The sequence below is a fragment of the Rousettus aegyptiacus genome, unplaced genomic scaffold (assembly GCF_014176215.1).
Source record: "Rousettus aegyptiacus isolate mRouAeg1 unplaced genomic scaffold, mRouAeg1.p scaffold_m13_p_1, whole genome shotgun sequence".
Taxonomy (NCBI): domain Eukaryota; kingdom Metazoa; phylum Chordata; class Mammalia; order Chiroptera; family Pteropodidae; genus Rousettus; species Rousettus aegyptiacus.
This window is the reverse complement of record NW_023416284.1, coordinates 41560709-41575559: the sequence shown is the minus strand read 5'-3', so window position 1 is coordinate 41575559 and position 14851 is coordinate 41560709. Positions and strand designations below refer to the sequence as shown.

Here is a 14851-nt window from a genome sequence, read left to right as displayed (position 1 = left end):
CCAAAAACACAAACAAACAAAAAACAACAAACCTCTTGTCATGATTATATCATAAAAAAACATTTTAAACTTTCAAAATACAAAATTTCCCTGGGAAGGGATTTACCTCAAAACAGAGAATTCTAATTCATAAATTTGAATTCTGAAAATTCCATTATATTGCCCTTATTTTTCTTAGGTCACATCAGATTCAGCAAAACTTTGTCAGGGACTAGAGTTTGATAACTTCTGACATCTTGGACACAGGGTGAAACTTGGTTGGTATTCAAAGTCTTCTTTGTTTGGTCCCAAAGTACCCTTCCAACTTGGCTTCCTCCCTTTTCCAATTATTCTGATCTACTCTTTCCCTCTCAAACATGTCTGGAATTTCCTGCTCCTGTATAGATGGTTTCTTCCATCTCTACTGCCCTTCCACTCTGCTCAGCCAAATTCAATCCCCCTCCACAATCCAGCTCAGTGTGTGTATCTCCCTCCTCTTTTTTTTCTCCCTTTCCTCCTTCCCTCCCTGGCTCATACTTCATTATCATGGTGCTCTGAACCACTCCTTTATCATTTGCTGAATATTCATTTTTACTAAGTATGCTGTCAACACAGCTAACTAAATCAAGCAATCCTTCTCTCATACACTTTAAGTTTTCTGAGGGCAGGGACTGGTACATTTTTGATTCTCCTTTGGAACCAAAAAGTTGGATATTTCGATTTTTGAGGCTAAAAATGTGAGTGGTTCTCACTAAAGATCATATACTTTTTAAAATGTTGTTTATACATCCTTTTAATAATAGGAAAAGCTTATATTAATAAATAATAAGAATATATAAAATTATATATTTGCTACAACTTTGTCATTATAAAAAAAAAAGTCCAATGTTTTTCCTAGTTTTCTGAGGGTGGTCAAAGTCCAAGAAGTTTTTTTTGGGGGGGAGGGAAATTATTGTATTTCTACATTTTATATTTTCCAATTATATGCAATGTATTTGCTTTCATAACGATTTTCATAATTTTAAAATTGATATTTTTTTGAGAATGTTGCCTATAAACAATGTCCTCTTTTCTCTGACTTCTTCACAGCTTGTTAACTAAAGAAAATTTCTTAATTAATCCCAAATGAATGAGTTACTCTTGAATCTTTTCGACCCTGATGTAACTCATACTACATAAACTGGTCTTTAATTTACTCAATGCTCAGAGTTTCTATTTTCTGAAAATCAATCTATTTTAATTTACCTTTCCCCCTACTCAATAGACTTTCAGGACACCTTGTTTATTTTCATTTAATACCCGTTCAGGGAATATAAACTCAACCCAAGAATAAACAAGCTGCAAAGGAGGAGACTCCTGGAAACTATGATTTTGATACATTCTAAAAAGCTGGAAAAATTAGTTTTACTATTATTTATAATTAACTCTCCATACCATTCTCTCTCCCTCTCCTTCTTGTCCCTCTCTCTATGTATATACACACACACGTGTGTATGTATATATGTATTTATAACTGAATTCACACTTTCCATTCAAAGGGAGACTAGTTCTTGTCTCTCCATTGCAAATAATGGATTTCTATGACTTCAAGAACCAACAAGTCTTGGGTAAGCTTCTAAAATAACACAGTTCTATATGCAAAGTCCTGAAAAGAAATGAAGAAATGATCATAAAGACCATTTAACATGATCTAAAGGTTCTGCATGGCTGGCCCCTGTCTCCAGCCCATTCTTGAACTGTCTTGCACTAAGCTCCCATACCAGAAAAATATCAGCCACACTCTGTCGGGAGCCATATTGAAAAGCCATCATGAGGCACTGAAGAAGTCACGTAGCTAAAAGCCATAGTATGGCTGATGAGTTTAAAACAATGGTTCTAAAAAACAAGATGTTGAGTTACTTTAGTAAGCCTCAAAAAACCACCTTTTAAGGTAATAGAATGTTATACTACCATGGAAACAAAAATGTGTATGATCTTATGTAATTGACAAGCATTGTTTTAGATATGTATGGTGTGCTTTGCTATGGTAATGTGGTGATTGATTATGATATTCAAAATCACATAAAAAGACTATGCTAAATAAACTCGGGGCTGCAGTTCTGACTATATGCCCTCCCGGAAAGACCTTTTCTGTCTTCTCTTTTCTCCCTCAGGCTTCACCCCCCTCTTTCAGGTGCTGTTCGATCTTAGCCGGCTGGCTCCGACAACACTCGAAGGATACGAGCTGTGTTACCCCTCTTCATAGGGTTACTGGTCAAGAGAGTCTTTTCATTCCTCCCTGATACCTTCTGCTCTCAGCAGACTCCACTGTCTCCTCTCAAATTTTCCTTCAAGCACCATTGCCTCTAGGAAGCCATATAACTCCTAAGCCTTGGTCAAGGTTCTTTATTCCACACACTCAAATATCCAACTACTCTTTTTGGAAGCGTTCATCTCAACTTGCAATTACAGACTATTTATTAGTACAGTGTAAGTGAGACCTAAGGATTCACACAAAAAGGTTGTATAACATTAAAAATACACTAAAAACTAGTGAACTATACATTTTAAAATGGTGACATTTGTATTATGTGAATTACATCTCAATAATAAGATAATAATAAGATGTTTAAAAAGTTGGGTCAAAGTTAAATAGTCTTTTCATCAAGGGGCTTTATAACCTTAAGTAAGATAATGTTAAGTGACCCTAAGTCCAAGTTGACTCTGGATTATCTAGTTTTGCTAGACTGTCCTAGTTTATACCTGCTGTCTCAGTGTCATTATTAATAGCACACCCTATCACTTCCAAAACTATCTCAACTTGGACAATAAATTATGATTACCCTAACTATGTATGCCCAATCCCCAAGAAAGGGATAGAGTTTTTCTAAGATATCTGACCACTGCTATGGTTTCTCAGAATGTATTTGAGGAAATGCTGCATTAGATGGCAGAATAAAGATGTAAAGTCATGGAAATGCCATTATTTCTGAATTTTCAGTTAAGGAGACTAGAATTGATCTCCTAAGAATATGAATTCAAAATATATTATTAACTAAGAATCTTTTTATAATAGTATTGCTACTGTTGTTTTTTTATAACAGACAGTAGTAATGTAATGAATACTGTGCTTGTTAAATAAATAATAAAGTAAAAACCTGCAATCAAATAGAGACAAAATATAAAGCTTGTACGTACCCCTTAAAAAAATAAAACAAAGGAACAAGTGCAAAAAGGGGCGATCAAATAGATTTGAGGGCTTTAAACTGATAAGTGAAATAATAGTGTGATACGACTACCAAAAGTGTTATAATCTTAAATTTAATAAACAACATGGTATGCAGAATGCAAATTTCAATATGTCCATCTTACTGATCAGACCTTAGCTAAACTAACATGTTCGAGAGTGAAAGAGTGTGGTAGAATAGAAAGAGCACTAGCTTTGCAGTCAGACAGTCTTGAATCACATCATGGATCCAGCATTAATAGCTCTGTGGCTTGGTAAACCACTTTAACCTCTCTGAAACTTAGCTTTCTCATCTATGATACTAGCAATTAGAGAGCTGCCACCAGTATCTGTGAGACTATCTGGAAAAGGTCTGACAAATGCATAGGAGAAGGAAAGTGTTAGCTGGTTTTGTTACTGTGTTTTTTACCAGTCTCTAATTATCTTTATAATAATGTTGACAGGATTGTCAGAAAGATATTAGCAGAACACAAAATGAACATCTTTCTCACCTGTCTGCTATACTCCCTGGCTGTACTTCCTTCACGAAGATATCAACTTCTCCCAGATTCTGACTTCTAAGAGCCACCACACTGAATCCAAGGCCTCCAGCTGAAGGCCTTTCTATGTCTATATATTCAATTTGCCGGCCCTGAAAAAGGGGGTTAAAAAAAAAAAAAAGTTGATGAAGTATATTTAACCAACATACCCTTTCTGAAGAACTTAAATTACTACTTTGTGAATAGCACAAAAACAGCTTCTTTTACGTCATCTCTATAAAACCAAATAAACTCAGGATTTCAGTAATAAATTGCTTCTGGAAATCCTCTCACTTGATTATTTTCAGTAGAACATAAGAGAGAATATGCAGTATTCTGCAACCTTAGGGAACATGAGGTATTTTCACACTTCATTCACATTATGAGATGAATTTCAAGCTGGATAAAAATTCCAATGTCTTTTCCCACAGTAACTTCTAACTTTTTACACTGAATTTCTCTAGATTCTCTTGATGTAAAATATATTTTTAAATGAGGAAAGTAAATTAGCTATATAAAAAATATGCTAGTGTTTAGCCTAAGTTAGAACCAGCTGTATTTTTTATTCTTTTTAATTCGATTATGAGGAATATTCTATTTTAATAAATTAATACAAAAGATTATGGAAAGGCCATCATGCAAATGGGTTCTACCTGTGACAAATATTTTATTGCTTTAGTTAATAATTACATTTATAACATGAGAATTCACAAATGTAATCAATTTGCAAAAGCATTACATAAAATTATTAGCCAAATTAAGGGGACAGAACTATAAAGTAAAAAAAAAAAATTAGTTATAGAATATTATTTACCTATCACAACTTAAACAGATTCTTTATAACTTTCAAACTCAAGCTTCGTTTTTAAAGACATTTATTAGAAGGTGAAGCGAAAAACAAAAAACATCCTAAAATTCAATTGTCTATTATTTAATTTTTAATAGGTATTAGGGATTATTCTTTAAAATGTTTCCCTAGATTTTCCAAATTATATTAGTTCTAACTTCCATTAATTGTTTTGATATGAAATTAAAAATAGTTTCAAAGGCGTTGCATCACCTGTAGATATATTAATTTTCCTCCTATGATCAAATCCATAAGAATCTCTTTCTTTACAAGTGGAATCTGGAATCATGGTCTAAAAACGCTCTCCATCTCACACATGGCTATTTTCCTTACATAATTATAAGCCAAGAAATCTTCAACACATTGATTAGAAAATATTATCAATTCCTACTAACCAAATAAAAACACAAGCAAACAAAACACATTATAACACATTTAAAGAGTGAATGTAGATTGCTTTTTTAACCTATAACGGGAAAAATAAAGCTAAATATTCCCATGATAAAATATAACTTTACCTGAGCCTTCTGTTGAATGATTGAGTTAAAGTCTTCATTTCTTGGAAATAACCCAGATGCAGTCAAGTTATTAGAAGATCTCTGGGCATTTCCGTTAGTAATGGCACTATCCGTGAACACTAATAAACCTTTCTTAGAAAAATCAAAGTTGGTTGAACATTCTGGGGGTATATAGCTAAGCTGTTGGAGAGAAAATCAAAAGAAAATCATCAGTAGAAACATATAGAATAGAAATTATTTCTATTTTTTAAATATTATATTTTACCAATCACATGTGTAATATCCATATTAAATACATACTTGTGAAAGAAACGAGGTATGGATACATGAATCTGTGTATTTATAAGGTTTATAAATTTTATTTAGTATTACACAAAATATTTAACAGCTTAAAATTTGTTGTTTCCTGCCTTCTACCACCATCTCAAGTTCATAGCTTATATGACAGCTCATTATAATTCACATAGAAAGATACATCCAATCATATAAACATGCATGTGAGACAGTCCTTTTCCATTTATTTGTACATTTCCACAGGGGAGCCACAAAAGATCCACAGGTAACATATAACAAAAATAACAGTAATAGCATTGATTGAGTGCTTGCTATGAACAGAGTACTATACCAAAACTCCTACATATATTAACTCATTTAATCCTTGCAACAGCCCTATGAAATATCATTATTCCATTTTGTGAACGTGAAAACTGAGGCACACAGAAGTTAAGTAACTTGCCCAAGATTAGTAGCAAATGAGTTGCAGAGCCACTTAAATTAGTGGGAGGAAAAATAAATGGGGGGAAATTCCATAATTATGGGGAACAGGAAAAGTGGAATAAAAGTAACATCCAGAACAAATGCCAATAGGACCTTATAGAAAAAAAGTCAATACCCATAGAAACTCTGAAAACACTGATAGGAAAAAAAATCACAGGGATTTTAGAGTTGAATGGATAAAATATGATTATGTATAAGAGATTATTATTATGATGAAGTGTTTGGTTAATTCTCTCTTAGTTCAGTAACAGTGATAGATTTCTAGTGATCTTTCCCAATTTCTATTGTTACCAATAGCATTCATTGTTGTGACTCATTCCATGACTATAGAATACATAAGACTTATTCCATGACTATAGAACACATAAAGTTAACCTTCAATATGGGAGTGCTAAACTTATGGTATAAATTCTGATTTAGAGAAAGAAATTCACAGATAGACATTTATGCAGAATTTAATCTTTAATTAGTTATTTAAAAACCCCTTGCTAAATATTTATAAGCAGGTATTTTGGCTTAACAGCAGAAAACATTTTTTTCCAAATTTTGTTCATTTTCATTTGACAATTCTGCTACATTATCAATTACATTTAAAATTCTGCTCAAATTTAATCTATGGGATAGCTACTATTCAAGCTCAGCTTCTAGAATAGATGGTTTAAAATCAATTTGCCATCCCTGACCCTAAAACACAGAAAACAAGAGGATAGTTAAAACTATTAATTTACATCGCTCTAAGTAGAGGTGCCCTGTATCCTATAATTCAACAACCATGTATTTAGAGCCCGCAAGATTCCAGGTACTATGCTATATGTAGTGGAGGAAACACAGATAAATATTTAAATACCAGGTACACTGTTTCTAAAGACTTTCTAATCAGAATATCTATGGTATTTGTAGTTATCTGATAAATATTTGATAATTATTGAGTTATAAATAATGTGCTACAAGGGCATGATCATTTCTTGATAGAAAAAAAGACCGTGAAAAAAATATATTTAAGTTAAACACTATTTTAAATTTTGAAGAAAATGTTACAATTCTCAAAGCATCTGATCTTTACATATATAAATAAATACAAAAAACCATATCCAAAGCCAAACACAAATTTATTATAAGCATTTTTACACTATCCATGCCTACCATACCTACAGGTCGCAAGTCCCAGTACAGTCTCTTTGTTGAATTAAGAGTATTTAAAAGCAATTTGTCTCTGTCTCCTATCTTTCTTTGCTAGTTTGAATATAACAACATGTAAAACTCTGATAGGTAACTTACTTGCCCTTTGAGTTGCTTGATGGACTGCTGAAGTGTGAGTATCTGGTTGAAGAGAGGACTCTTTAGTGTCTCATAAAACATAGATATCTTCTCATTCTGTGATGTGTCACCCTTCTCCTGCAATTTTGCTTTCAGGCGATCGAGAACTTGTAGGACCTGCAGTTTATCTTATTTGAAGGATAATCAGAGTACAAGTTAAAGACTTTCTTATATTCCAATTTTGAACAATTAATTAATTTACTGGTAGAAGTATATATCTAGTATACCTGTAGCAAGATTTTCAGGCATTTTGAATTATTGTCTTCAAGCAGTTTAAAGAAACCTAAAGAAAAAAATTTAAAATACAAAATGTAATTTTCCATTACTGTACACATGTCTGTAGTCCTATATAAAATTTAAAGAAAACCTCAAGAACATTCTTGATCAAAAGACTTCACTCAGGAAATTCAAGTTAAAACCACAATGAGGTCCACTACACACTACTACAATGACTAAGAGCAAAAAGCAAAACAACAGACAATACTAAGTGTTAATGAAGATGCAAAGCAAGTAGAAATGTAAAATGGAACAAACATTTTGGAAACTTGCCTAACAGTTTCTTATAAAGTTAAATATACTTACTCTGTGACCCAGCACTTCCACTCCTAAATACTTGTCCAAGAGAAATGAAAACACATGCTCACAAAATACCTATATATGTATGTTCATAGCACTTTTACTTATAAAACACTAAACCAAAAAAACTCAAATGTCTAATAACAGATGAATGAATAAACAAATCATGGTCTAAAAACATAAATAGAATACTCATAAATAAAAAGGAAAAAATTACTGATATACACATAGCATGGATAAATCTCAAAAATAGTATGTTGAAAAAAAGAAATGGGACAAAAAGAATGTAAACTGTATGGTTACATTCATATGAAATTCAATTTAAAGCTATAGGCTAGTTACCTGGGCAGGTGGAAAGGAGTTGACTGGTAAAAAATTGAAGGCTTTTTTGGGGTAATGGAAATGTTGTTTTGAATGAGATACTGTTTACACAGATGTATACGCTTGTCAAAAATTCACTGAACTATACATTTTAAATTGGTATATCTTATTGTATGTAAACTATACTTTAATAAAATGTATTTTAAAAAAAGGCTCCTGGGCTAGAAAAGAACATACGAATTAAAAGATCAAGATTTTAAAAAGATTTGGGGGGGAAAAAAAACCCCTGCTGCACAAATAATCCAAGACTCTTACTAGTCATCTAAGTCTCCTCAATATGGCATTTTCTATGGATAATGTTTTTTAATTCCACTGATTTGCTCAAATTAGCCTAAAATGTAATGTAATCAAAATTCAAAAGCTAGAAAAACCTTTGCTATGACCAAAATGGCACTCTCTCAGTGGTCATTTTTACTAATGGTACACTGTTATAATGAACCATCAAAGAAATATGAGTATTATACAGTCAAAATTTTCTCACATCAGTACACTTCCTTAATGAGATCTTACCTTCTAATTCAAGGTCAGTAACTAAGAAAGCATATCAAAAACCAGTAAGGAATGCCTTTGGCATTGATAAAAGGCCCATGTATTCAATTCAAATGTTCACTGGATTCAATGACAACTATCAAAAGGACTGCTGAATAGAGCATCACATAAACACTTCTGATGTGCTCAAAATCTCAATTGTGCAACCCTTACAAACACCCATAGACAGGTAACTGAATAACAGAGGGGCAGTCATGATGGCACTGTCCTTTTCTATAGCAGCTTACAGCCCAAAAAAGATTGACAATAGCTACTTTGTGGTCATCAATACAACAGCCTCTCTAAATCAAAGTATGTGAGCTAAAACTATGAGATGGTATTTTTTACTGTCAGATTGGCATTTTTAAAAAATTATAATAGCTTGTATTCTAGATGTCATGAAAAAACAAATGGGAATATAAATTTGTATAATTTTTAGGAGAGCAACATGGCAATATCTATCAATATACTAACTTTACATTCTCTTTTACCCAGAACATCTACTTCTGAGTGTCTCTCCTAAAGAAATATTTGCAAAAGGGCACATAGATGTGTATACAGGAAATTTACTGTGTTGGTTTTAATAACAAGACTCTTGGAAAACTTAAACTATCAAAAACAATCAGTCATTAAAATAATATATAAATCTGACTGTACTAAAATGGGAATAGGACTGAAACGGTTAATGGCAAGCCTGTGGCTCAAGCCACCATTTGGAGATTCCCAGCTAGATACCAGACCTCCTTGCAAGCAAGCTAAGATAAAAGTCCCTTGTTTTAAAATGTCAGGAAATACCTGATCTGTCTTAAATGCTTTTTGTAAACAATCTGAGAATGTATGGACATTTAAGGCATGGCTAGCTGTAAGATGGGAGATGATAACAGACATTTTGTATTTGTGTAACTAATGGAATATAAAACATGGGACTCCTCAAATAGAAAAGGTTTCGAGAAAAATGTTTCTGCATATATTGTTCAGAACTTGTCTGGTAACCCAAAACAAAACAAACAAAAAAAGTGTTCTAAGGTTAAATTTTACTACTGTAAACAAATTTTATTTAATAAAAGTCAATCAGACATACATTTCTAAATGGCTTAATGTCAATCTATATGCAACTAGGTATTATGTGGACGATATGGCCTAAAGTCAAAGAAAATGACATTCTTTGGAAGCTGTGCTTACTGACTGGGGCCTTCTCTACCAAGGAATGTCTGTATCTCGCTGCCATATCAGCCTCCTCCTGCCTATAACCTCTGAATCATGAGTAAGGTTCGATGCTGGGTAAGATCCCTCATTCACATAAGTATGTTTTGACAATTCAACCCTTCATGTTAACAAAGGGTCATTATTTAATATACACAACCAAATAGGGAAAGCAGCAAGCTTCAAGATATAGGAAATATTTCCTCCCTTTCAAAAGAAAAAAATATACATATTTATGTATGTGTAGGTTTCCAGACTTAGAAAGGTAATCAAGTTAGTAACAGTGATTATTTCTAGAAAGTAGAAGTGGGGATGGGGGGATAAAAAATTAGACTTTTAGTCTACAGCCATGCCATCCTTAACAAGCCCGATCCCATCTGATCTTGGAAGCTAAGCAGGGTCGGGCCTGGTTAGTACTTTGATGGGATTGTAAGCTGACAAGGTCCTTGCAATCTGTGAGGGCAACCAAGGGTTACCTCGCCTAAAAATAAAAATTAGACTTTTACTTTATAGATTTTGGTGCTGTCTGAACTTTATTTAAAAAGCATGTATTAACTTTATAGTTTAAAAATAAAAGGGACAAAAACACTATGGCTAACATGGCCTAATGAGAGAGCAAAATAGATTCATAACAAGACAATGACAACACAATAATTATATTAAAAGTCATACACAAACAAAAGAGATGTGTACCATGTACTAAGAGAAATTGTGAAGGGAGAGTGACTAACCCTGCCTAGGGAAGCTTGGGAATGCTGGAATGGGAATACATTAGAAACCTCTTCTAAAAGAAAAAGAATGGGGTGTAAAATTAAGAGTAACCATTTGTCTTCTTTTGCCCCAAACAGTCTCAGATTACCCAGAATCATCAATAATGCTCCATTTTACTCTCAAAAGTGTCCCAGTTTGAATGACATATAGGGCTGCTCTAGGTCAGTGGTTCTCAAATTTTATCATCCATCAGAATCATCTGGAGGGCTTGTTAAAACACAAATTGCTGGGGCCCACTCCAGTGTTTCTGATTCTGTAGGTCGGAAGTGAGGCTGGAAAACATGCATTTCTAAGTTTCCAGTTGATCCTAATGTTGCCAGCCTAGGGACCACAATTTGAAAACTACTGCATACAGGTATAAAAATGCATGACTTCTTGTGAGAATAGCAATTAGTTCTAAATGACCTAGTAGTATAAGGTCTCTAAAAGTAGTAGAAAGTGCAAAAAAATAGTTTAGACTAGAATTACTGCAAGTATGGGCTGCTAATTGATGCCTGGCCACAAACAGGTAAGTACCAAAATTGGGAGTAAGCATTTAGAAACCATGTAATGTGCCAGAGTAATTTACATCTATTAAATTTAGTAATTAAAAAAAAATAACTTGACTTACCTTGTACTTCTTTTTAATTTCATTTTTCTAGCAATTCATTTTTCTAAAAATTTATTTTACAAAAATATCAGTCCTTAAAATATTGGGCAGGAAACCCTGATCTTTCACCACTGATAATTGGAGAAGCACTGGTTTAAATAAGATTTTGAGAGGGGCCTTGTAAATAATGCTGAGTAGACTGGTCTTTATCTTGTAAGTCACAGGAAGTAATTAAAGGCTTTTAAGTAGAGAAATATGGAGTCCAGATTTCTATTTAAAAAAGTAATTCTAATAATAGGGTAAATTCGTGGCCTTCAAACTTTTTTAAACACATTCCTATCAGTAAAAATATGGTGACTACTCACCTTCATTTTTTTGTAATTACAAACATGTACTACTATATTTACAAGTCGTATGTGTTTTAAAACATAAAATAGAAACACGTAAGGTAAAAACTAAAAAGCAAAGTTTTACTGTCACCTTCCTAACCTCCCAATGAATCATCTTGCACATTTTGTAAACCATAGTGGTAGAGTATCCCTCATAAAGGGCAAAGGATAGAAACTTGTTAGTCACCCGACTCTCTAACTCATATTTAATAAAGGCTAAACTATGTCCACAAAGCAGGCCTGGAATATTACTATAATTCCGTGGTGTTGGGTTCTATCTAGGGTAAAGGAATAAAGCCTTAAGAGTAGATGAGGACAGAAGGAAGAAATATACCTTTACAGCTGAACATCGAGTAAGCCGAAGATTATCCAGTAAATAGCAAACAGGCTAAATGGAACCCATGTCTCACTCATTTTATGGTCATAGGAAACCTTCAGCTAAATAACTTCGGCCTATTTGCTGGGTTAAGAAACAAACAGGGCTTATGCAAGTAATTTCAAGTTTGTTTAAATATGGTTAAGCTGAGTCTAACTTGTCATAGATAGGTACCTACAATAGGTCACAGTCTAAACATTAAAATGCCAGTGTGACGCTGTCTTCATAGTCGTACAGCCTCAAGAGAACGAGTAGTTTATTATGCTCAGCAGTTTCCACTACATCATTGATCAAGAAAATTTGTACCATGAATTTTTTATGTCTGGTTTACTGTAGGATTTGATTGAAGGAAATTATTATAATATTGTGGCTTTTTAAAAATACCCATGCCCTTAGCCATCACTAGTTAATGGAACATTTGAAAAAAGCTGATGCATAGATAGAAATTTAATTTGATTTCAATTTCTAGGTGGAGGAAACTTACTGAAAAGATTTATTAACTACCTCAGTTCAAGAATTTAGGTGAGTTAAGGATCCTGGGAAACACTTTTCAGACACCCAACAGCACAGAAGAATGTAACTCCCCAAGGTATCTTATAATTCTAAACGCAAAAAGTAAACAGGCTTTAGGTCCGCAGCGCAGATCTATCCTGAAGACTAAAGAAAGGGTATTGACAGGCTCTAAATTTCTCTCCATTTGAATCAGAACCTAAAATGAGGGCTTTAAAAAAGGCATCCAAATCTAAACAAAAACATGCGAGTGAAAAATAAAACAAAATAAAACACAGCAATGGTCAAGCAATCTCAAATATTAAGGTGAAATAGTCCTGTTTCTTAAAAATTTTACTCTAGAACCAAGGTGGGCAAAGTCATAAGTCAACAAATTAAATCCCATTTTGGCTTCATCAAACTAATGTATTTTCACTAAACTTTAACAAAGCAAGTAAATTCAGGCTACTTGGTTGTTTAGTTTAAGGATAATTATTAAATGCTTCCTGGTAAAAAAAAAAATGCAATTAACAAAGATTACTGAATACTGAACCATTGCCTCAGAATCCCAAGTAACAAAGAGAAATATCTTCTGAACTCAGCTTATAAATTTTACCCATAAAGTATCTTCCAACTCCGATATTTATTAACTTTCTGATTATTTAAAAATTTTAATAATTCTTATAGAAACCGTTAGGGGCTTAGAAACAGGCTAAGTTTAGCTAAAAGGCGGGATCACGCTTTTTTCTGATGTTGCAAAATGAACAGATTTTAATTTTAATCCCCACTCCTCCCTAGTTTTCCTTTAAAAAAGATTTGTGCAAACGAACTGGCAGCCAAGAACGTAGTATTACCATCCTCCATGTAACTAAAACTAAGATTTCCTTTTCTTCTAGCTTTCCAGAGGCTTCTTCATTCATTTAGGAAACACTTGTTCCTTGCGCACCTATCAATGGCCAGACTACAAATGCAGTTGAGAAGCAACCTATTGAAACAAGGCCCTGAAAGGCGCACCCTCTCAATCGCGGAGACAAACCAGTAAACAGCTAATTTGAATCCAAAGTGGTAAGAGCCATCTGGGGATATGACAAAGTGCCAAGTGAGCACTTCACGGGGGGCGGGGGGAGATTAATTCGGCCAGCTAGGTGTGTCAGGAGGGTTAGGGAGCTTTGGAGGGGGCAGGGAAAGATCTGAAAGTGCTTTCCTGAGCTTGTTTTAAAGCAGGAATCCAACAGTTTCCCCAAAGGCTGGAGGTCAGAGCACTTTCTGCTTGGTCCTCCCCATCTACAGAACAAGGCCAGTAGGGCCCAGGCCTGAATGCCGACCCGGGGAACCCCGCTACGTGACTGCCAGGCGCCCAGATGGAGCCGGGGCCAAATCGCCCACTCGCTGGGCACCCTCTCCTTCTCCGGGCCTTCAAGGCACGCTACCACCTGTTCACTCCTTTCACCTTCCCGGGTAAAGGAAAGACTCCGCCCAGCTCTGGGTGCGGCAGCGGGGGGAGGGGACGCAGGCATTGATCTGGGTGCAAAATCTAATCCCTGCCACTCCCGGAACAGCGGAGGCCTTGATTTGAGGGCCGCCAGAGCCTGCCGAGGCAGGGCAGCTCCTCGGCCTCCGGCCAGCCCAGCCCCGCGGGGCGCGGGCCACAGTGGGGGTCACCCGAGCCGACGCAGGAGGACGGCGCCCCGCACCCACTGCGGGCCAGGCCGAGCAGCCGGCGGCGCCCTTCGTCTCCCGTTCCACCTCCCGCGGGAGGGCGCGTCGGGAGCAGGGGACGCAGGCGCAGGAGGAGGAGGTGCTCCAGGCCAGCTTCGAGGCGAAGGGACCCTGCGCGCCCTGCGCGCCCACACGACGGGGTCCTCAGCTTTACCTGTTTCAGTGGACTCGCGGTGGGATCTCGGAGCGGGCAGGAGGGCGGGCGTCGGGCCTCCCTCACCTGGGCGGAAGTGAAAAGCCCAGAGTGACCGCGCCTCACCTGGCAGGCCCTCCCCTTGCATCGACCTCCCTGCCCGGGGCGGGGCGCCGGGGTGGCGCAGGCGGGGGAGACTGATCCCGCGGGAGGCCGACTCTGGGGAGGGAGCGCTGGTGCCCTTGGCTTCTCCACTTAATGCAGGTGAAGTTCAACTGGGCGAGGGAGGGTTAAAGAGCCTGGAAAAGGTGGGGTCTGGGGACCAAGTGGGCAGATGAAACACCAGGTGGTGGGGGTAGCCGGCTTTAATGGGGTGGGAAGGTCGCTGGGCTCGTGGTGTAGGAGGGCTGGGCTGAGTGGGAGACCCAAGATCAAGGAAATTAAAGGAGGACACTGAGGAAGGGATTTGGTCAAATATGCTTGGTCCCTTGTCCTAGTCTATCAACCCTCCTGGT

General features: G+C 36.1%; 1 protein-coding gene across 2 annotated transcripts in view; it reads right to left on the bottom strand.

Moving 5' to 3' along the window:
- Positions 1 to 14493, bottom strand: part of PATJ (PATJ crumbs cell polarity complex component) — a 282880-nt gene extending 268387 nt beyond the window's left edge. For both annotated transcript variants that reach the window (XM_036234605.1, XM_036234602.1), the window contains exons 1-5: positions 14358 to 14493; positions 7410 to 7465; positions 7144 to 7310; positions 5089 to 5268; positions 3697 to 3836 (exon numbers count right to left, since the gene is read on the bottom strand). In XM_036234605.1, coding sequence (XP_036090498.1) covers positions 3697 to 3836; positions 5089 to 5268; positions 7144 to 7310; positions 7410 to 7431 — 509 coding nt within the window. In that variant the 5' untranslated portion in view covers positions 7432 to 7465; positions 14358 to 14493. The remainder of the gene's footprint in view (positions 1 to 3696; positions 3837 to 5088; positions 5269 to 7143; positions 7311 to 7409; positions 7466 to 14357) is intronic.
- Positions 14494 to 14851: the final 358 nt, after the last annotated feature.